Source organism: Aphelocoma coerulescens, chromosome 5 (assembly GCF_041296385.1).
Source record: "Aphelocoma coerulescens isolate FSJ_1873_10779 chromosome 5, UR_Acoe_1.0, whole genome shotgun sequence".
NCBI lineage: Eukaryota > Metazoa > Chordata > Aves > Passeriformes > Corvidae > Aphelocoma > Aphelocoma coerulescens.
This window is the reverse complement of record NC_091019.1, coordinates 16,789,608-16,814,318: the sequence shown is the minus strand read 5'-3', so window position 1 is coordinate 16,814,318 and position 24,711 is coordinate 16,789,608. Positions and strand designations below refer to the sequence as shown.

Here is a 24,711-nt window from a genome sequence, read left to right as displayed (position 1 = left end):
TTTGGAGCAACTGAAAATTCAAAAGGAACAGAATTAGATTGAAACATATCTCAAGGATGTGTTGAAAAATTTGCACAAACCAACAAGGATATTTTTTTCCAAAAGATGATGTTCTGCCATAAAGGATAGTGTCTTTCTGATGACTGTAACAGCATAATGATTCTTATACACAATGCATTTCCCCAGCTACTCAGGAGAATTTACAGATATATACCAAAATTTATTCTGTGTTTTTATTATGCTTCTCCACAAAACAATAAAGATAGGTTGAAAGTTATTGTTCAAGCATAAATTTGCTAGGACAGGAATATATTCATTGATTTAAATTGTGGGTCAGAATGGCAGCTGCACAATCCTATCATATCACTTCCTCAATTGTCCTGAGAACTACAGAATACATTTGCATATTATTTCACACTTAGATACAAGCAAAGACACCCGCAAAAGTTACTGCCATTTTTTTTTCCAGGCTCTGTGTGTTCCTCTAAGCAAATTTGCTACACCAAAAGCATTGCCAATATAACTCTCTACTGCAGCAGATAAAGTACAGCAAGGATAAATTTGGATTGCTTTCCCTGATACTTCATTACTTTCTAAAATTAAAAATGTCTCCCGTTTCTCAAGTGTCATTAGGCTGCATCAATAGGTATGATAAATTCAAATACACTCCCTGTTGTTTAAGGATATTTACTTAGCTGCCTGTTTCTGGGATTATATACTACTTTTTGCTGGCTTAACTGTTCTGCTTCAATCAAAAGAATAAGCATGCTAACAGGTAAAATTGTCTTCTTTTATCTTGTGAAAAGACTTGAGCCAATAATGTGAAACAGTATTTGCAAGTGTTTGTTTGAATTCTGATTAATGGAGTTTAACCATGCCTAGTCCTTCCTTTGTTTCTTTTCACAAATATTCATGCAAACGGGGTTTTATTTCTATGACTGTATTTACATATGAACATGGACATTTGTGCACAATTAGGCATTTGCAATTTATACCCAAATTGCTCAACCCCTCTAAATAAGAAATGGAGGCTTTGATGCAGCACCCACTGACCAAATGAGGAATGCAGTATCAGGGAGATCTTCCAGCCCCTGATAAAGTGTCAATGCTAATTATAGATCTTTACAGCAGCTCCCTGAACTCTGCAGCAATTTAATCTAGGGCTCTTGAAGGCCTTGCTACACTATCCCTTACCACTGCCATCCTTTTCCTACCGGTGGTATGCCAGAGGCAGATTCATTGGTTTTTCTATGGCGTTGAGGCTTTTGGGTGCAGGAGCTGATAGACTGAAGTAAAAGCTTTTCATTACCTAGGAGGTCTTTGAGTTGAGAGAATTCCCAGGTGCTTTTTTTTTTTTTTTCCCAGGTAATTTAAATCAAAGTTGCAATGCTTATCATTGAGTCAGGCACTGAAAACAATGTCATTTGTCTTAGGTGACCAACTACAGCATAAATCAGAAGCAGAAAACTATTGAGTGTTTAAGTGCATAGTTCATGCAGAGTTTCAAAAAGTTGAATTGTTAAAACACTGACACTCATACATGTATAGAAATTGCTGAACCTCCAGGGGTAGCTTGAAAAGATAAGATATACTCTGATTTCTGGATAAAATGTTCACTACATATAGCTTGTTCGTCTCTAGTCAAATAATACTAACTCCACAAACAGGTCTATCTCAATTGGAAATGTGTAACAGGGTAATAAATGATACTCAGCATCAGATTGCTCACATTAAAATCTTGTTCAAGTCATAGTAAGCTGTTATAACACTACTTAAAACCTAAAGTATCCCTAACCCACAAGCTGAAATTGCCCAGCTTACATCCTGAAAATCTACAGACAACATTAATTTCCCACTATTTCACTTCTATGCCTGTGGCCTCTAACATGTTGCAAATGCTTCTATAAGAAAGGCTAGAAAAACATATCAAGTGTCTGTTCTATTCCACTTGCTGACATTCATTAACTGAGGGAGAACATTGAGACAAGGTTTTGGAAAGATCTCCCCTCTACCTCCACCCGTTCCAAAGCAATTTATTAAACAGCCAGTAAGAGAAGTGGACACTTGTGGTTTAATGTCAGACCTGTGTTGATCAGTAGCTGGGTGCATGATTTCACTGTTATCTTGCCAAGGGCTTCTTGAGACAGCAGGCAGTGTGAGCATTCCTATCTCCCTGCCATTTTCTTTGCATCCTTGAGTTCAATTGTGAAGTAACAATTTCATTATATGCCTCCTATTTGGATGAACTGTCTTTTTACATACATAGAGATTCTTGCTTCGTGCATCCCACTTTTGTCTCCTTGTTCACTTTCCATTTCTGAAGCTCAGGAACACTCTTTGCTGTATTTTGGATGCTGGTACATTTGTTTTACATTCTGTTTAGAAGCCTTCACTGGAAGGATGTGCATTAGAGCTGTATACAAAGTGAGTCATTGACACATCATGTACTGTAAAACTTCTTGGTCTGTCAGAGGTTCAGCAGTTTGCCAAAATGTATTCAGCTGCCAGCTCCCTGCCAGAATTCTGTTCCTCAAGCTCTTTGAATACTCATGAATAAGATTAGGTTGTATGGCTGCACTCTTCCTCCCAAGGGATTCCCCTTTATCGAGGGATTACCTGCACGACCTTTGTATAACTCCTGTGTTTTATTCTTCAGCATCATGCTACAGATCACACTATATCACTGCAATGTCTCATTGATGAAGTGTATGTCAACTCTTAGTGCTTCCATTCAGAAATAACAAAACTTGGAAATACAAGGAAGACATTTTCCTGTAGGTCTGCTCCCACCCTCTTTCATGCAAGGTTTATTTTTTCCTCTTTCACGGCAAGGAACAGTCTGAATTAGAATATTCACAGTTATAAACTGACCCTATATAGACTGGGACGCTTATCAGTGTTTTCAATAGCCACCACACTCTGCTATGCAGGATATCCATTCCATTTGGTCTAAAAGCCATCTATAGTTTATCAGGATGTACTCACTAACATGGACAGGCAAAAGTAATGAATGGCAGTACAGGAAATTTGTGGTGCACGTGTGAGCTATCCCACAAGGGAAGGTGGTGAAGTGTACTACTTGCTCGGTTTATCAAGTGATTTCCCTTTCTCCCCACCCATGCCATGTTACTGCAGTTACCATATGTGTTACAAGGACATAAAGAATCCAGTTAAAAGGGCAAAGACCACCCAATTTCCTGGTTTTGACCCCACATAAGTTCTAATGTAAAGCTTTTGATATGTTGAGGATGCATCTCAGCACATGTGCCTCTGAATCAGGGACTGCATTACTTAATCATCCTTCAACAGTTATGAGATTCCAGTGCTGCAGTAATAGGAATGCTCTAGTCCAGTGTGGTGCAGACTATGGTTTAGGTAGTGGAAGTCTCTATCATTCTCTTATCACAAGGGAAAGGGGGAAATTTTCTTGCAGTTATTGCGATGATCTACTAGTTTGGGTCTCCTTTCCTTTTTTCCCTGCTGCTGGTCTTCCCTCTTGCTTAACCTCACCCTGCTTTTGCTGGTGCTCTTGTAGTGTCTCATGAAAACAACATCTTCATTGCTGTTGTGTGTCACATCTTAATTAACTAATAGGATAGCACACAACTTCCACATTAGAATTTCCACTAACATCTCATGCTGTGAAGAGATAGTATTATTTCACCTCTTTTTGTTGTTTTGTGGGTATGTCCTCTATACAGTTGCATTCTTGTTGGTAAATCTGCCTTGGCTTTGACTTCACAGCTAAGCTAAATGCTGACCATTTTCCATAAGCAAAATACACAATATATCACATTTTTGATTGCTTGGAGTAGCAAAGGAATAGAGATAAAATTGAAAACTTCATTGTGAGTTATCAGTCACATTTTTTTCTTTACTAATTGTATTTTGTAACTGATGACAGAACCCGTTTAGATCAGACCATTTTAGGCTGTGCTTTGATACAAACCAAAGCATTTATACCTCCTGAGATGAAGATCTTTAATAGATTTGAAAGGCAAGAGCTATCTCAGTTCAGAACGTTGTCTCTCCAGTGCAAAGAGGTTCTCAGCAACTTTAGCTGCAGCTCACTGCCTGCTCAAGGATGTAACTATTTGAGCAATTCTTCTGTAAAAGCTGCAAAGGCTTTGAAAACAAAAGCTTTCCCTTTTATTACACTGAAACATTTCAGTGTCTTCTTTTTCAGCATGACCCCACAAATAGCTGAATCAGAAGTTTTAAAGTATTGTGGATTGTTTGTGGGGACCATAGGTTGGAAGGTGAGGGATGGGACAGAATTCACTGCTGCATACCATTTCACCGAAAATGCACTTTGAATGTAATGCAGGGTAGGAAATGAGAGTGAGGGAGAGCACAGATAGGAATGTGAAGATCCTATAGTTTAAATGGTGAATTTACAACCAGATAGCTCCAGAGTATATAGCTCTTTCCTTCCTTTTGGCATCATCCCTTTCAGTTCTCCCAATATATAATCATTTGAAATTCCTCTTAAGTCTCTGTTTCTAAACCCTAAGAAGCAGCAAACCTGAGCCTTGCTGTTTGCATTCTTCTGATATCAAAGCCTCCTATCCCAGTGGGGCCCTTAGCCATAGGAGAGGTTTGAGGGAGGAGGAAGAGATGTTTTTCCTTCTCAGCTGCTGCACCAGATTGGAGGGTGGGGAGGGGAGAGGGAGCAGACATAATTTTTGATATTCAAAATGGAGGCTGGGATGTGACTGATGTCTGAGCCTGATGTGCTGCTTCCCTTATCACTGTTTCCCTTAGCTGATGTGGCAGTGGGGCTGGAGCTGGGTGGAAGCTGGTAGCTGGTGATGAAGAGTGCCCATCCTCTCAGGGAGTCAGGGAGAGCCTTGGTTAGCCTGTTTTTCAGAAGCTCATACCCCAGAGGTATCTTGTACTACAAAGCAAGCAGTACAAAGATATTTTTCTTTATGTTTAAAACCTGTGTTACAGATTTTCAGGAAGTATTTATTTATTCTTCAAATTAGCTGAGCAGGAGAATTAGTTAAACAGAGATGGATTTAGAGATCAGCACAATGCAGCAAGATTAAAAAACCCTTTCCATCTGAATTAATGAATTTCAGACTGCTTTTCATAAACTAGTTTTTCAGAAGTCATCTGTGAAGCCTTGTATAAAGAATTTTTAAAGGTAACTTAATGGGATAGAGAAAAGGTTTAAAATTATCTACAGGGGCTGTTGCAGGAGATATTAAATATTGATTTATCTTGGAGTAAGAATCATACTAAAGAGTGAGGCTTGTAGTCAGATCAATTTATCTAGAATATAAACTATATGGACATATTTAGTACAATGTCAACATGAATCTTAAACGAGTAGATGTGCAAGGTTGATAATTTCATCTAAATCAATTGGCTTTCCAAATCTTCAATTAAAAAAGAAATCTTCACAGCTCAAACTGAACTGCTCCTAAATGCTTCAGGTGGTTTATCTTAAAAAATGCTTGATTTAGTCAGTCATGCTATATCATAATGCTCCTCTGTGCATCTTGTTGTAACTAGGAACAAAAATACACAGTCTAAGACTTTTCCAAATCTTGAGTTTTTAATACTTCAAACTCTTTTGAAATCCCAATGTAAATTGTTCAAGTAATCTGGCAAATAACACTGCAAGCAATTTTCTGCTACTTGCCACTGCTACTGCACTGCCAAGCTTTTGGTCATAACACAAAAGTTGGCTCAGATTGTTCTTAACCACCTAAAACTGATTATGCTCCATTTTCAGGCATAAATAGATACCAGTATGCCAGCTAGTGGTACTGGCTAAAACATTTTTCAGTATGTATAAGAGTACATAGGTCTCCAGTAGGAAATCCTTTATCCAAGTGTGACATCAAAGCAGGATGTCTCAGATAATTTAAGTGTTACATTTGCTTTTGTTTGTACTGTTTTCTTTAAACATATTCATTAGACAAGAGCAGAGCCTTTAATGTTCCATGACTGAAAAATCCATCAAGCAGATTTATGGCAGGGGCAGTGTGGCATAACAGCCAGTGGACTGGCCTAATGTTCAGAAGTCCTGGGTTCAGCTCTCAGCTTAATCATTGACTTTCTGGGTAACCAGAAGATAGTAATTTCCCCTCTCTGTGCTTGAAGATTCCGTTACTAACCTCCATTTTAAAATTATTTGGTTACTACTAATGAGCAGTGGTAAGTATTGCAATTGTCTATATATACCATGGTAAAAAGCTCCAAAATACTGATTGCTTCCCCAGAACAGTATTGCTCTCTTTCAGTGAGACAGAGCTATAAAACATGATCACAGTTATAAAGTATACAAGTATACAAAGGAGTAAGGAAAGTATGAGACAGGAAATTCCCTCTTACTCACAGATTGTCCACAGAACAGCAAAGAATCTTCAACTGGAATGAGGTGCTGGAATGTTCCTTCAGCGAATTGCATGAAATTTTCCATATATGTCAGCTAGAGTGGGTGAATAAGGATAGGGGGAAAGAGAGAAAAAGTGCATTTTAAATGCAGAGAGATGTAGTAGGACCCAGTTTATGCTTATCCTGAGGATGAGGTCAAAAATAGGTCTTAAGTGGGACATAAGTGGCTAATTTGTGAGTGAAACCACTACTTTTGAAACACCCATTCAAGGCTGGTTGTTAAGGTATAAATGCATTTTCTAAATTGTAGTTGTTGCCTGGAACTGAAGAGTACTTAATGGATATCTTATCTGGGAAACTTGAGACAAATTTTTCATGATAAAAACAAAAGAAGGTTTATAAAATCATTCTACTTTAGACGAAAAGCTAGGGAATGGATTTGTGCCAGTGGCATTGGCTATAGATTAGATGTCTTCTCTTTGTATATTGCAGCAGTAAAAACAGATTATTTTTTTCCACTCACACATAGATAGTCATTTTGCATTTAGGATGGTTTCAGGTGCAAGGGTTCTGGGATTCTGGATGGAAAAAACGCATAGCCTTCAGTTATCCTTTTAAAGTATTCTGTTATTATTTTGGTTCATACGTCCTTCATGGAAGAGCCCCTCCTTCTGAGACATGTAAATCTCTCCCAGTTTCCAGGACATACATATTTGCCAGCATTTGTATGTCAGATATGCCAAATGGAGCCTTTATCCTACTTTACCAGTTGCCTATTGGTTTTTTGGTTTGGTTTTTTTTTTTTGGTTTGGTGAATGAGCAACCTGGTCTAATGGACAGTATCCCTGCCCATGGCAGGGTGTCAGATCTAGAACTGGGTAATCTTTACAGCCCCTTCCAACCCAAACCATTCTCTGACTGTGAATTCATAGTGTTCATAAACCCAGTTTGGGCTGCTTTTGCCTTGAGTATAACTTTTAAAAACATAAATTATGAACAACTTAGTTCTGATTGTATTAGGAAGATCAGTAAGTAAATAAAGCAATTTCATAGATGCAGAGCTATTCTTTCACCTCAGTTGGGACATTGCTAATGAGAGGTTTTGTCTGCTCACACAGATCCTTACAGGACTGTATTCTTTGCTTTATGGTTTATTCCTAAACAAAAATAATCCTTTGTACCAGAAGGTCTTCAACCTACCTGTTTCAAAGGGAAAAAGAATAATCAGCAAGAAGGAGAAAGCATCTTTTTGATCCTGGAAAAAAATGGTTTAATTTTTGTTCTCAGATTCCATGTAAACATAAGAACTCCACGCTTTGGCCCTGATTCAGTCAAGTGCATTTAGCCCATTCTTTATATATTCCCCTGGAGTTAAGTACTGATTATCCATGTCCCTGAAGCTTTTGTTGGACTGGAGTGAAAGTATTTGGCACCTTAAAAGATTAAGGCCTATACGAGGCTGCAAGAATTTGCAACTCACTATTTTGTTTTCTTTGTTTTTTGTTTTTTGTTTTTTTTTCTTTTCCCAGTTGCATGAAGATTAAAGACAGGAGATAGTTGAGGGGTACATTTATATTATCACAGGCATTACGTGCATCATACTTGATATTGTAATCATGCAAACAGTAATCTTGCCTTCCTGACATAAACAGTAAGCAGCACTTTTTCCTGAAGCTGAAATAATCAGAGAAAAACATGGCAGTGATGGAGGTAAAAGAGACAAAACACTGCATAATGATGTTATTATCATTGTTCCATTGTCACCCATCCTTATGCCTTAGTGATATGTTCCTTTTCTCTCTGAAGATAACAAAAGAGGCCTGAGTATAAACAGAGCAATGTATAAGCAGCAATCATAAAACGCAACCTTGAAAAAGAGTGCTTAAAATGCTACCAAAAAAAAAATCATCTCGATAAATACAGAAAAAGCCTACTTAATCTTTATATGCATGGTATGCAATTATATATTTACATCCAGCACAAGGCAAGGCATATACTTGAAAACAGTAGCATTTGGTGGGATTTTGTTAACTGCCTTGATTGCATTTCTAATTCTAAATATGAATATGAACATTTAAGCCCAAGTGTCTTTTGCATCACCAATTTAAACTACTTCAGGTGTCTTCCTGAACACGGGATGGAAGAGGTATGTCTAGAGGCTTGTGTTGTTTATAGAGGTAAACAAAAGGGATAGGTGCCCAGTGACTCATTTGGGGTGTCTGGGTTAGATATCTGTACTCCCAAAGTCCTGGAGGATTTACCCTAATGGAGCTACTCAAACCTCCACTTACAAAATACAATGCTATTCACGCTCAAAGATTGCTGTAATAAAAAGCGCAAAACTCATATTCAGATTTTCCCTGAAGTCTAGTTCCTTAAATGTAAAAATACTGGCAAATAGAAGATTTGCTTTTATACCTTTATAACTACTACCCATGTAGGAAAAGTTGCAGTTATTGCGTTTTGATAATTGATTATTGCATCACGTAGTCGATGTTTATCAAAGTTTTTCCAGCATTATCTGATAGTGTCCAAAACTCTGACATGTGCTTGTCATAAGGAACAGTTGAAACAATGGAATGGAAGTATTTATGAGAATATCATCTGTCTTTCTCTTAGCTTTTATAGGTTTAAAATTAAACTTATATACGTCTGTTTATGTGTGCTTAAATTTGCATATTGTTCACAAAAGAACATCGGATTGCTTCTAAAGATGTTTGACCAGTGACATGTGTGCATGTTTGTCTGGATGTGTGTTTTCTGGATTTCTTTAAAGACCTTTCTTTTCCCAGCTGTCTGTGTGGATAGCAGCTGAAAGCAACAGCTTTGTGCTGTTGAGGTTTGCAGAACACCGCAATGAAATTGAAATTGGTGACTTCTTTTTTGCCTTTTTTTTCCATTCCAAAAAAATTGTTGTGCTGAACCTAGAATAGTTTTGCTGGTTGTTACACTGCTGTGGCTTCTTGCTAAAACTGAATTTTCAGCCTGGAATATATGACTAGGTGATTAAGAGAGAATGAGATTCACAGTTTTGATGCTAGTAACGAAATTCTGTTTTGATTCTAATGTATGACAATATTTTTAATGAAATTTAGTCAGAAGCATAAAAATCTGGGGTAACATGCAGATATATGTACAGAATCATGACGTTGTCTAAATTTGGTAAAAGCATTTTTGTTCACTTTTATGGCATTTAAATGGCTCAATTTTAAGTACTTGGTGAAAATGAGGCCATAACTGACAAGGTCCAACCACCTGCTAAATTAAACTTAAATATATATACATATATATATATATATATTCCTTTGAAATATTTCATCTAGGAAAACTCCTTTGTTTTGCCATATCCTTGCACATTTATTCTTGTAAATCTAATGTTAGAAATTCAAATGAACATTCCAAAGGTCCACGAGTAGCTATTGAATTGCTTCCATTAGTCACTTTACAGCACAGAAAAAAAACAAACCGCAGTCCTGCTATTTCCTAGTAGAAGTGGATGTCAATTGTAATTTGTGTTTATTTTTGTCTGTCTCTCAAAAATGCACATGTATGTGTTTAATTAGAAGAAAACGTTGGGGTTTTTTTAATGGTTGCATTCAGATTCCTTCTAATTACAAGGTAGATTACAGATTTGATCTATACCATTTACCAGTTCTTCCTTAAATCTAGTGATGTTATAAAAGAAAATTAACTTCTCTCCCTAGAAGGCTCCCAGTTAATCATCTGTGGAGTTGGTCAGGAGGGAAGGGAGCAGCAGAGAGGATGAGGGAATTTCTCTTTTACTCAACAGTTGAACAGCTTACACTCTGGAACACGAGATTTGATTATCTTAGCATGTGTTACGACAAATGTTATTAACAGTCATAAAATTATCCAGCTTTTTTAGAAACAAGTGACAAAGCCAAGCTTTGGACTCTTTCTGACCTCTGACAAATTCTACACCCGTATTATGCAGAGTGTAAAGTAGTAACTCCTTTTGTTTGCTTTTCATTTACCAGCTTACCAGCTGCTAACTTAATTGATTGTCCCTTTGTTTTTCAAGGACTAGCTTCTCCTCAGACTGTGGTGGAATTTCACAGTTTGCATGATTTTTTTTTTTTCTTTTAATCTTTACCTTTTAGTCCATGTGTAATTTTACTGTAGGCTGCTGCCTGAGCTTGCTGCTGAAACAAAGAGTTAGTGAAAAAGGTCTCAGATACTGCCATGCATCATGCCTTTGTACATGAATAAAAAGTTGGAAACCGCATGAAAGCAGTAGTTGGGTTACCACACAACTGGATATGCTTAAGTCTGAACGCTTCATAACTCTAACTACTGGGGAGTTGCAAACTTATAAATAACCTTGCAATTGGTTAAAACCATATTAAAACCATATGAACAAAGACATAAAGCATTTGGTTAAGGGGGCTCAGTAAATGCAGTAATCCTGTTGAAAGTAATCTAACCAGGGCAGATCCATAGCTTAGGAGTGCCTGCAAGCATGGCAATAGTTATGGAGATGGCAATCTTTCATGTGTAGGAGGGCATAATATCCTTCTTAGGTGGAAATATTTGATCTTAGTCGTCTTTTTTTCTTTTAAAAAATAGTTTTGAATTGATACATTTCCTATTAAAAGCAGGCTTCAATGCACTGAAGTCTATAAACACCTTAGTATCTGCAGAATGCTCCTGATAGTCAGAGAATTAATTTAAATCCTTCTCATTTATGTTCGAGATCAAGATGGCCACTGTTCACACTAACTAAGAAGCAGCTCTTGGAATTCTGATCCTTAAAATCAGGCTTCCACAATAATTAGCTGAAGACAGTGTTTACAAGTAGGCTATGTGCATTGGCCATTTACTTATCTGGGGAATTTTTCGTTTTTTTCTTTTTTTTTTTTTTTTGCTTTAGCCCATTGGTTTCTAGGCTAGACTTTTTTTCTAGATACTTTAAATTTTGATGAAATTGCAATTGTCAATTTTGAATCGAGAACCTGGGTCTTAAAAGAAGTCTCATAATGTGACAATAGCTGTGAAATTCTGTTTCTGAACAACTTTGGAGTATTTTCTGCTTGTGATGGTCTTGTATATGTCACATGGAAGCCAGCTGAGGCTTGCCAGGCAGGCAAAGAAATTTTAGTGTAAATTCCCTCTTATCTGCTTTTAACCTCTTACTTTTCAGTTATGTTTTACGATAGAAGAATATATTTGAAAGGGGACCTAGTGGCTTCTCTCTCCCCACATCTTTTCAAGCAAGCTGTTTCCTTTGAGGCACTGCAATGTGATGCAAACCTGTAGTCTGTGGTAGGGATGCTGGTCCATGCTGTATGTTCAGCATGCAGAGATATTACTGGAACAGTTTAGGAACAGCATAGGAGCCTGCAAAACCTGGAAGCAGCAGTATCTCAGAGTGAAAAGTCACTCACTGTGCCTCTCTTGGTCCCTGAGATCATTGAATTCAGGTGTTTCACTTACAGAAAAGAAAAAGAAAGGGCAGGTTGTGTCAACATCATAGATGTCAGCATATCCTTCGCTCCTAAAACCTGTAAATCCTTGGAAAAGGTACACCTTGTATCTTGTAATATCTTAAAATAACAACATTCCTACAATAAGTTTGTCTGCTTTGCTAATTTAGTTTCTCTGTTTTCTTGGAGCAGCTCCCAGTGCTATGATATTAAAAATGAGTCCTAGGCATTCACCACAGTTCTGCAAAACCAAGGGCCATGCTTTTAATTGTAACAATAATGCCAGTATTGTGTTTATCTCCCCTGCCATCCAAAGAATTCCAGCAGTTGCATGCCTGCACACCAGTAGGATGATTGACATTGTTGTAATAAGGTTAATGTTTAAACTTCCCACCCGTAATAACTAAAATATCCAGAGATAAGGCTGAAAGTCAATTTGTAATTATCCCTGCTGTGCCAAGACATTGCAAAAGATTCTAAGTGGAGGGTAATTTAACTTTTCAGTCCTAGCTGTTAAAAAGTAGTAAAAGAAGGTGAAAAGCTTGGGGCATTTGTATCTCGACTTTCCAGGGAGGGGAAAAAAGGAGTTGTAATTCCTCCTCATTCAAACTGCGAATAATTTTCTCTGTGTTCTACTGAAAATGTCCTTTTTATGTTTTGAATACATTAAGTTGTTTGCTGGTTGTTTACTGTCCATGGTACATGAAGGCAATAGATCACAGTTAGCAAATAAGCTACTAGAACATTTAGTATGGAATAATTCAATTGAAATACATTTCATACATAAAGACAACATGTGATAATTATTTGTAGTCATTCTAACTAAAGCACTGTCCTCAGAAGAAATAATATCCCTTCAGTCATATGTTCTGTGGCTTCTGTGAATGACCCATATTAATTTGAATTCTAGAAACTGGCTCTTTAGATTGGTGTTGGATAACTGCTTCCATGCTAGACTATTGAAATAAAGGTATTACGTCATTGTCCAAACATGTCTACTTAAATAAAAGTATTTGTTTGCAAAAAAGATATATATTTTAAATCTTTTACACAACGATCAGCATGCATGCCATTTTCCATTTCAGGCTAAGCATACATTTCAGATGTGGAAAATGCAAGCATGTTGAAATAATTTGAGGCATGGGTATAGTCAGATCAGTCTTGGTAATCCAGAAGGGAGGGGTGCCCAGTGTATTATTACGTTTCGTGTATTATTTTTCAGGAGATGGATGCAATCAGTCATCTTCTCGCATATGGTTTGAAAAAAAATTGTCTCGCTGGCAAGTAAACTGTTATTTAAGTACACAATCCATGGTACTACAGAAACAGTTTTGCCAAACTTGTCCAAGTATTCTCACATCCTTAAAGATGGTATAAATATCATTTATGGCAAGCCGTTTACTTCAGACTATATGGAATGCCTTCCTGCTCCCCTGATCTAAGTGTCCCAGTTTGCATTATGGCCTTTATTGCTTCTGTTTGATGGAGTGATCAGTAAAAATTTAATGACACTATAAAATAATAAAAATGTCATTAATTTACCACGGATCCTGGATGCAGTGGTTGTAAAGTTACATTAATAAACAGAATATTTTTTACAACAAAAAGCATTGTTACGTGGGAACATATAAATAACACACATAAATTTAAGAGCAATTTTACTGTTAGCACACACATTATTATGGAATAGCCAATAAGTGTATAAAACATAGTATATAAAATTTTATGAAAATATACTGTGCACATCAAAAATTCAGCTTTTATCTAAGTGCAGAGAAAAGCCATTATTGTGTGCTTACTGTTTCATTGCTGTTCTTTCACAAGATCACAATTTTATATTTGTTTCTAGTCATTTGAAGTTTGCAGCCTTTTCCGAGGCAGGGGCTAAGGCTTCCTTTTGCTTTACTCCCTGCTCCACTGAATCATTCTTTTACCTTCCACACGTGAAGAAAGAATTGATACTTTCTGGCAGAACGTGACGGAAAAGTTGCTAATTTAATGCAAAGCTAAAAATAATGCCAAAGGGGTTGAAAGGCTTGCTTGGCGACGCTGGAAATAAGGGATAACTATCTAGCAGTCTATCTGTCATCACTGGGGCTGCTCCATCACTGACTGTGATAATATGTGAATATGATGGATGCCACAGCCTTGTGGCTCATAACATTTAACATTCATCAGCTCTCACTAACGGGGGTTTTATAATTTAAATATCTTTATTTAATATGCAACATCTACCTCATACATCATAATTTCAAAGCACTTAGAGAACCAAAAGTCCTGCAAGACAGTTGAGCAGACTTTAATTTTTTCAATAACTTTTACGTTTCCTGCATGTTTGTGACTGACAACGCATAAATAAGTGCCTAATCATATCACAGAATGGAAAATTAAGATTTGGCTGTTAAAAAGGTTCTTTTTTCTCATTTTTCACATCTTGAAGAAAGGATTATTTTTACTATGTGTCCAAAGTAATAAAGAAGCACAAAGGATCTGATTTGTGTTGGGGAGTGCTTTCAGTTTCCTAATGCAAACTCCAACTGACTGTGTTGTTCTTGTCATGAGAAAGGGTTGTCAGTGACATGGCCTAAAAATTTTTTGCTACGATTTAAAAGGAAAAACTTAAAGTAACTATATAATATAAGCTCCACAGCCAGCATGAAAATAGGAAAAAAACCTGTTCAAAATAGGGGTCAAAAATGCTTTTCACAGGGGAGAAAACACCTGCATTGTCCATAGCAGTGCACTTTATTACAAACTCATCAAAATTTTCTACTAATGGAGGTTAGGGAGGCAGCAATAGATCCAGCAGTTGATGTGTATGTGTACAAATGTAATGCATGTGTAGGTAATATATTTGTTAGTGCAGCTATGTATAACCATTTATTTTTAATGACGGTATGTCTTTTTTTTTTTTAATATCGGAATATGAAGTAGAGAATCAATCCTCCTCTCAGTCCTACTAGGGGAAACATGTACTTTTAAAAGATTTTTTAGTCTATTTTCTCTAGGATGAGTTCAAGATGGGAGCAAAAACAAATCCCACTAAAAAGGATTTGAGCTTAGTGGGACAAATCTCCTCTCAGAATAAACATCGTATGAATATGTTGTATTTCATGGAATTGTAAAGGCATCTACTAGATAAAAATGGTTTTAGTACTGAGGAAGATTTTCCTATTTTTTACAGTTCTCTGAATTTGTTTAAAACCAATGCAAATATTGACCATTTTTTTCTATCACTATAATGATAATTTTCAGTAAAAAAAGCAAGCAAAGGAATTACTTTAAAAGGCATTTCAAAGACTTAAATATAGTGAGCTTTGTTAAAGCTTCTCATGAATTAGGAGGGGGTTATAAAATAACTATAAATACATCTCCTTTGTTTGACAAGAGCAGGTATTTTTATGGTATAAGTGCTTTCATTTTAGTGTTTCTGAACCTTATCATGTAATTTTCCCTTTTCTCCTTCTGTGTCAAAATATTGATATTCTCGCAGAAACTTTTTCCTTTCCTTTTCTTTTTTTTTTTTTTTTTGGTAACAGAATATTTTCTGGTAAAATCAAAGAGAATGAATGACTAGAAAGATATTCCAAATGTGCATATTGATATGTAGCAGGGTCTGTTGATTTTTATAGCAGAAAGGTATTTCTCCTTTTTTCTGAATCACACTCAAAGGCTGTTCTTCCAAGAACACTGCAGGTGCTGTATTAACATCCTTAAGAAAAAAGCTTTTAGTGCAAATATTTTGGAAGAGAAAATAAATGTGCCAAAAGCTGTTTTCTTAGCACTGATCTTTGTTTTTATCTCAACTGCAAATCAGCCCTTTGCAATGGAACACAGTATCCTTGATAAACTTATTTTTCTTTCTCTCTACCAGTGAGACAGATCCCATCCTGATGATTCAGGTGTATTGTTACATTGCACAATATTTTTCAGTAAAATATTGGGCCTCTAGTATTGTAGAGCCTTTCTGCAGTCAAATTTCATTTGTAACTCTTTCTTTTCTTGTGAGTTCCTTTGTGTATGTAAGCTCCTTCATCAACCATGGATTTTACAGAAGAAAACAAGTGAAGTAATTAACCAAATATAAAATGCAGAATTATTTTGTCTGCCAACTGGGAGATTCTGAAGAACTTTTAGAAATTCATTTAGTACCTGAAATACCTCAGCTGCATGTTGTGGCAAATCCAATGTCAGACTGAGCTTTCTTTTCCTCTGCAAATTAAACAGAGAATAATTTAAAAATACATGGCTGAAGGAGCTGAAAACATGAGGAATCAAAACAATTCCTCACTTGTCCTGATGGGGTTTTGTGGCTGAAACACAATGATAATAGGAAAATAATAATATTGGAAAGCAGAAGTAGTTGGAGGTGGAGCAAATGAGCAGTCAAGGCCATGTTTCATCCTGAAGAACATTTTCAAGTTTCTACCCTCTTTTAGGAGAGAATCTCCCAATGTTTTCTCCTCGTGTCTGGTATGCACAGCACAGAACTAGGTCATTGAACAATAGACTGAACAGCAGTCAGCACTCTACTTCTGCATAATGCATTAAGTATAACATGGAGAAACTGTTCGTAGAGCTGAAAGCTGGTGTTTCACGTCTGTAAATTCCAGCTGACATGACATTTAATATTGTTTCATAGTAATGAACAACAAGGTTTCATTCATTCACAAGTACAACATAATGCCAAGTTTAATCTGAAGAGGTAACAACAAGGCAAGAGGGAAAACATGCTATGTTCCCTCAAATGAGAATGCTAAATTAATGATAACCATTGAACACTTTGCTACTGATACACAGCACTACAGAGACCACTATTGAGAGACAATATTACACTGCCTTTGTAGTGCCCTTGTCCAGTAGCTGAGTGAGGAACTGGGATAACATATAAAATACCTTTCAGTTTCCACTTTCTAGTTCCAGATTTCCTACGGAGGTCTCCAGTTCTCAAAAGCTTTCTGTTTTTCTAGGAGTGGGCATTCTTTTTAGTTTTTTTTTTTTCTTTCTCCTTTTTTTTGTCTTCTTAAATTCCCTTTTCACTGAGGTACAACTTAGATTTCTAGAGAAAATAATATTGGTTCTGTCCTCTATTATTCCTTATTTCAAATATTTGTCTTTGAAAACCTCTGCATAGAATTCAGACTTGTGTTTTCACAGAGGTATGAACACAAACTTAAATCTCAGAGTGGGGAAAATGTGCTTTTTTTTCATTAAAAAACCAGTGCATTTTAATACAAACTCTTCTTTCAGCTTCTGAATTTTCATGTTTCCCAAATGTTGATTGTCTTTTTCAGTTTAAGTTGGAAAATAAGTGGAAAGGCAAAGTGAGCAGCACCGATCAGCACTGTGTGCTGCCAAGAGTGTTTTGTATTTGCATGTACAATCGTTTATGCATTATGGCACTGCAGATCAAAATAATCTCAAAGTTTCTGTATATGTTTCACATTTAAAACTGATTTTCATAAATGCAAACATTCAGAATCTGTAAAAAAAAAAAAAAAAAAATTGTCCCTGAGCTAAAATTCTAATTAGATGCATTCATTATTTGTTCAGATTTAAAAAATAAGGCATGTATCGATGCATACCCATATGCACTGGCATATAATGAGAACTATCCTATATGGAGCATTAAGACTCCTTCTGTTCTTTTCCAGGAAAGAACAAGGTTTGAAAATTTAGGCCCGCAATTAACAGGGAAACCCAATGAAGATGGAAAAATTGGCCCCGGTGTCATCGATCTTACAAGGCCAGAAGATGCAGAAGGTGAGTTGCAATTTTGACCATGGGTTATTGAACACTGCACCACAGGATGATATGGCTGAAATACTGCCAGTGTCATAAGTACTGTCTATGTTACCTTCCAGGGTAACACTTGATTGATTTCTGCCTGGATTTTTGAGGTTTCAGTAAGTCCATAACAAAGTGTGGAGGCATGAAAAGGACTGTGTAGCCCTTTTAGTCCTTTGCAACACAACTGTTTTTCCCCCAAGCAGCTGCCAAATAAGTGTGTACATTTTATACTCTTAATATAACTTTAGGAGATATTGAGAAAATTATCTCAGGAAGGATATATATTCCCCATTTTTTTAGTATTTAGCAGCTGTGAAGAAGGTTAGAGCATTTTCAGAAATCTGCCCATCGTGCACCACCTACTCAAGGTATAACAAGCACAATTCTATTCATAGGCAGCTACCAAATCATAATGAAAATATACTTCACATTTTCTGTATGAAAAGGCCTTTTTCATGATATAAAACTTCAGTGCACCCATTTCAGTGAGAGTTATATATAAACATATATAGATATAGATATATGTTTCAAGCCCCAGGTGGAAGTCAATGTGTAACAGGACTGAGTTGAGTCTTGAGCAGGATTACCATGCATGCTCTGGAAGTGGATGTCACTGGGAACTTCTCTACCCTGTGACATATTAGAAGAGCACATGTACATATGTAGGAACCCTACCTGTAGGAAGATTAATGTACTATTCAGATAAAATATTATGCAGGATTCTGCCCCCTCAATTTAGTTCTGTTTGAGAATAATTTTGCTCTTTTTAAACTGGGGAAATTCTAATTATGGCTTGAGAAGGTTAAAACACCTCTGAATTTTTCCATTAACATCCAAACATCTGACAGATCCAAAGTCTGCTTTTTTTCTTGGATCAAAAGAACAGGACCAGTAAACTTTAGCGATAAACTTTATTATTTATGAGCTTCATTTATTCATCCTTAATTGAATTTGATTGACCACTGTTGTATCATCTGTAAACAGAAAAATAACAAACAGAATGTAGGTAAAAAATAACTTTCAGACAGGTGTTTTGCAATGACTCTTTCTTCTAGAAAAAAGGAATCAAGAGATACATGGACTTTCCAAAGCACTTTTTTGGCCAATCAGTTATTTATAAAGTGCTTTATAAAGAAATGTCCATCCAGCAGCAATATTTCATATTTCAGCACGTTGAAGAATTTTGGTTTTTTTTGTCGGTTTGGGTGAAAAGTTGCAAGGGAATACTTACAGATATACAGTGACTGGTTTAGATGACATCAGGCCTCTGACCCCACTGCTGGTTTAGGTAATTTCCTTCAATTCATCCATTCTCTTCCTAGTGTTCTTAATTTAGCATCTTGATACCCCCTGTGGCACTGACAGCCCCCCCGTTACTGGATAGTGCAGAGAGAAGCTTTGCCATGTGTAACCCAATCTACAGTGATGCTTTGCCAGTTTAAGGACAGTGTGCATGTCTTTCTAGAGCTACTGGGGCACTCTGAGGCATGGTGCCCTACCACATTAGAAATCCGAGTTCATGAATGGATTCAGATTTCCAGAATTTGTTCAGCAGCCAAGAGATATCTCCGGAAAAGAGATGCTGGGTGCATAGCACTGCTGATCTGAAAAAAAACATTGGCAGGAGTTCTAAACTGAGCTGCTTATTCGTCCTTCTCGTAGACAAGGTGAATTTAGATATTAGCTGGATGTAAGAAAAAGACATTGAAAATATAACCTGAGTTTTGCCCCTTATATTTGGCAAGCTGGCTAAGAGATGACACTTCTTGTCTAACATAATTTACAGTGGAAGTCCATAGCAAACAGTGCTGCTGAAATATCAGCAGTTAAACTGTGGTCTCTGAGACACTGTACCATGCAACAGACTCTGTCCAGCTTCTAATTATCATGAAACTATTACAAATTTTTCTAGGTTTGTCAATGTTTTTTATATGTGTTCCTATTGTTTTGTGCTTCCAAACTTGTCTGTTTCAGCCCTGGCCTACTAAGAAACTTGACAGCTTATTCTTCAGAATCATAGAATCATTTAGGTTGGAAAAGACCCTTAGGATCATCAAGTCCAACCCAGCACTGCCAAGTCCACCACTAATCCATGTCCCAAAGTGCCACAACTGCATCTTTTAAATACCTTTGGGGATGGTGACTCAGCCATTTCCCTGGACAGCCTGTTCCAGTGCTCGACAACTCTTTCAGTGAAGAAATTTTACCTTTATATCAAATCTAAACCTCCCCTGGCACGTAAGGGCACTTCCTCTTGTCCTATCACTTCTTCCTCGCAAAAAAATTCTGACCCCCATCTCTCTGCAGACTCCTTTCATGTTGTTGTAGAGAGTGATAAGATCCCCCTGAGCCTCCTTTTCTCCAGGCTAAACACCCTCAGCTCCCTCAGCCACTCTTCATCAGACCTGAGCTCCAGACCTTTCACCAGCTTTGTTTCTCTTCTTTCACCTCCTCTAAGAATTCCTTGTTGCATTTCATTGTTGCCACGGTCACAATCTCAGCTAAATGTCAAAGGTTCCTAATAGGCACAGTCATGTTCTTCAAAGATTTCATGTGTTTCACACCTTCCTTTCTGTATTGTCATTTTTATTTTAAATCTTTTGTTTTTGTTCTTTTTTTTTTATACTTTTTGAATGCAGGTTGCTGTAGAACTCTTTAGACAACATTTCTGTGGTTTATGTGTGATTTTACACATATAACACAATCAAACAGGGAATAAAGATTTCTGAAGTGACTTATTGATGGCCAAATTTTGATGCCCTATCTTTTCTTGTCAGAAATACCTCTAGATCTCTGAGGCCCAGGTGCAGTTGTGACAGAGTGAGTGGATGGCTGTTAGATCTGCCAGGTGATTTTACTCTCATCACCAGAATTTTAGGACTTCAGAATCAAGAAATTAACTATATTTAGAGAAGATGTTAACAATTTGTAGAGGGTTCTTTAAAAGTGGTAGTGGGGGCAGGTGTTAGGGTAGGGCAGTGGTGTCGCAGATTTTTTCCTGAGCTAAGGATTCAAAATTTAGTCCCACTGCTGGCCATAAATGGGGGAAATGCAGTTTGGGTTGTAGTCTGATCCCCCCACTGGTGTAGAGGAAAGGCGCTGTGGAAGTGCACTTTCACTCCCTGCCTACCTGCACACTTGCATTTCCACAGGAAACTAAAGTGTGCAGAGATATGGTGCATGTCTGTCCATCCCAACAGGCATTTGAGATGGATCAGATCTGGGAAGTGCTCCTGATTCCCATAGTTTTGACACAATGCTTAAGGTTCATGTAATTTGTTAGAAGACATACCAGCAGACTTCTGCTTTACGGAATGCCTTTGTAACAGTACCTAGCAATGATTTCTCTCTGCTCCTTACATCTTTTCTATAACATATGGTGGTGATCTGAGTATGACAGGATCAGAGTCATGTTTTCCTGTAATTTTAGGAGTGCTTGTGGTACTGGCTCATTGATCAGAAGTTGAAGCTACAGATATTTTTTTTTGAGTCATGAATTATAAGTATTGAAATTCTTTAAACTTAGAAATTAGACAAATATGAAATTGTATAGAATGATTTTTTTTTAACTTGTTTTAACTGCCCTGTTGAAACCTTTTTAAGATTAATTAAAGGTAAGATGTAATTAATGGTAGCTAGTTCTACTTTCAGAGATACAAAGTTGTCTTCAAAGTTTGCTTTGCTCATAATGAGCTAACAGTCATCTGAATAGAGGCCTGAAAATCATTAGCAAGAGTTTTATATTAAATATGACATAAACCAATATTTCTATTACTTCCTTAGCCACCAGCAGGACGGAGCTAACTATGTTAAAAATCATGCTCAGACTGTATTTAAAACATTGCTACTGACTGTGACACCATTGATGAATAATCCACAGCTGTTAGACTTGTATCATTACCTGAAATCCCAGTTGCCATGTTAAAATATATGATACATTTGTAGTTAGAAAATTCAAAAACATGATTTGAAAGCCTCATAAACATTTGGTGACTAGTATCCAAAATTATAAAGAAGACCCAATTAGAGAACTAAACAAGGAATTTTTTCCCCTGAAACATTAACATTATAAAGGAAACATAATTCTTTCTGTAGGTGGCTTCATAATTCTGAACATTTGAGATTGTTAGTATTGAAATATGGTAACAGGGATGGACACACCCAGACAGCTTTAAAATGCAGCAATAGCCAAACACTCTCTTGAACATGACTGACATACATCAGCTGACCAGAGTGTGTAGAGTGTAGTCAGGAGTCATAGGTAAGCCCTGTTTAAATTTCAGGTCAGAAAACCTGAGTAATACTAAAGTATTTAGCATACAAAATACTGAAGTATTTAGTTCTCGGTCATTAAGGATATTGGGTCATGTGAACAAGTTTCTTTTGTTCAAGTTCTAGAAAAAGATTTTCCTTTCACAGATACTCAGTTTTGGGTGATAGTGCTGTTCCTTTTGAATTGTAAAATGTAAACAATGTTTATGGATCCTTCTGGTTTTGTGGTTGTGGTCACATTCTTTGGAAATCTGAAGGAAGTGTATTAAGATTTTGTTTTCTACTAGATAGAAATCTTCAGGGTAGACCTAACCTTCCTGTTGACAATTATTGGTTTTACCTTAGCTCAGGTTGCAGTATGGTTTCCTTCAGCAGTCATATTCAGAGATTCAAATCCCATCAAGACTTGATCTTCATTCCTGCCAAAGAATTGGATCTATAAAAGTGTAATTTTCTTGATTGGATTCTAGGCTCAGGGTAAAAACATCTGAATGTTATTGTTTTGTCACTATCTCACAGTGGGATTTTGTAAAAGAGAAACAACTTATCTGTGTCTGGTTTTCCTTAGTGAAAATAAGATGCATTGCAAAGCTAAATTAATTTTCAGAAAGCAAATAGAAATAGATGGAAATGCCTTATTAGTGCTTAACATTTAGTTCCATGTTCATTCATGCTAATATTTTAGAATCAGAGGCTTGTGAGTTAAATATTTGGCCTCACAGTTTGCCATGTGGGACAATGTACAAAAAGAGTTCTGGGTCCTCTTTTAATGTTTTCATTCAAAATTTTCACACTGTAGTTTTCTTGATTCAGTAAAACTGTGTTCAGCACTTGCTGCTTCTTTCTTGGACACTATTCTACCAGTGTGTGTTAAGCATGGACCTGAAGGGTAGGTACATGTCTGCTAGTTTAGATAGAAACAGTTTTAAATAATATGGTGGGATCTGTCTACCTACTTTATCTGTCTGTGTATTTATTTGTCCTTGTATTAGACTAATAAGATTTTTCAAAGTTTCCCAGAGGATAACTTTTGCTATGAAACCTGGCTGTCAAGTTAGTTCTTAGAGTCCTCAGCATGGGATTGGCACCAGCCCATCTCCTTAAATTCACTGATTTAGTGCCTGTGTCCTCCCTTGCACTGCTTGCTGTCTCTTACTTCAACTTGTAAATTCCTTGGGTTAAAGTTGTTTTCTATATTTCAAATCACGGTTTGAGACTGCACAGCTTTAAGCCTTATCTGTGTGCTCCTGGTGTCTTTGAACCATGCTCCAAGTAAACTAAATGCAAGCCAGTTGCAAGCTGGATAACCACTGGTAATTGTCTGCTTCCAGCAGGAAGGCCTAGCTTGATCTTATTAGTTCTAGTTCAGTTTTTGGTCTGAACCTGGTTTTGGACTTGAATCCAGGCTTGGAGGAGCACAAGCTCACCTTATCTTTTAGAAGAATTTATTTCAGTTCATTAGTAAGCCTAAGAACCCAGTTCTGCAGCATTTCAGAGGGTGGACTTGCTGTCCAACATACAAAGTCAATGATCAAGATTTCCTGCAATTAACAGTGTGTCTTTTTATGTCCATAGAATTAGGCCTTCCCATTCATATTTGGCTTGGGCTAGTCACATTGCAAGGAATGTTGTAGCACAATGGGATATTCCACCTGTCCAAAAGTAAGGGAAATTAAATGGCAAAGAAAGAAATGGTGTTAGGCATTATCACAGACTTAACTGGTTACCAGAACATCATAAAAAATGAGTGGTTGAAATGGCATCATCAGCAGTGAATGTGGAAGCATGCAAAGGAGAGGAATAAGTTAAGTGAGGAAAGACAGGGAGTCTGCAGTATAGAAAGAATCTGGAAGAAATATGAGAAAACTGAGACACAAGGGGTTCTCTAAGGCTGAGGAGAAACTGCCACCAGTTTCTGTCCATCTGTCAAAGTGTCATTTTCTCCCTCCCTGGCAAGAAGAGAGCAGGCATCATGAGATGGGTTTTGCACATCTATTAGGTGTATTATTAAAGAACTTCCACCATATGCTCAAAGCCTCAACAACCTCATATATGCCCAATAGCAAATAATTGCTTGTATGAAAGGGTGAGGGTTCCTTCTCTACTTCAAAAAAGGTTGGCTTTGAGCAGCTGAAGAGGCAGGTGAAAGGGAACCATACATTTGCAGGCAGATCAACCTTGGCAGGCTGCCAACACAATCCAAACCTGTGAGGTAACTTGTTTAACACCCTCCTGTGCAGAGGTGTAAACAGCAGGTAGCAGAGGTAGGGTAAAAGCATCACCTACTTTTGTGACAGTGCTCTGTAAATACCGGAGGAAAGAATTCCTCTCCATGCCAGAATTTGTCGCACATAAATATTTGTAATAGTTGCTATGGCAGTTGAGAGGAGAAAGATGAAAATCAGAAAACAGTGAAAGCTGTCTGAAAACAAAGAAATGTATCCAGAGACTAAGCTCAACTACTGGAATTTTTATTGCCCTGAGTTCTTACTATAGGCCTTTGATTGCAAAAACACCCCCCAAACAAAAAATGCCCCAACCAAAATCCAATAATTGTATCTTTATTATTTAAAGATAAAATAGCTTATTATCTTAATTAGCCCAGAAGCTAAAAGGTGGCCTTCATTAGCTGTATATGCCATTTTTAACATCCATGAATCTGACTGTGCCTGACACTTGGGTGATATGCTTAAATTTTCCAGAATAACTCAAAACAGATAGGAATCTGGGATAAAGTATTTAGGCACAGCATTTCAGTTGTCTGGGATGAGATTCGGTGCTTCAGCCCTGGAGTAACTCCACACCTGCAAATGGGATAGGAATAAGATCTCTTTAAGAATCACCCCATCACTTTTCT

General features: G+C 37.0%; 1 protein-coding gene across 8 annotated transcripts in view; it reads left to right on the top strand.

Moving 5' to 3' along the window:
- Nucleotides 1–24,711, top strand: part of SOX6 (SRY-box transcription factor 6) — a 368,783-nt gene that overhangs the window by 317,317 nt on the left and 26,755 nt on the right. For all 8 annotated transcript variants that reach the window (XM_069016846.1, XM_069016845.1, XM_069016847.1 and 5 more), the window contains one exon: nt 17,447–17,555. In XM_069016846.1, coding sequence (XP_068872947.1) covers nt 17,447–17,555 — 109 coding nt within the window. The remainder of the gene's footprint in view (nt 1–17,446; nt 17,556–24,711) is intronic.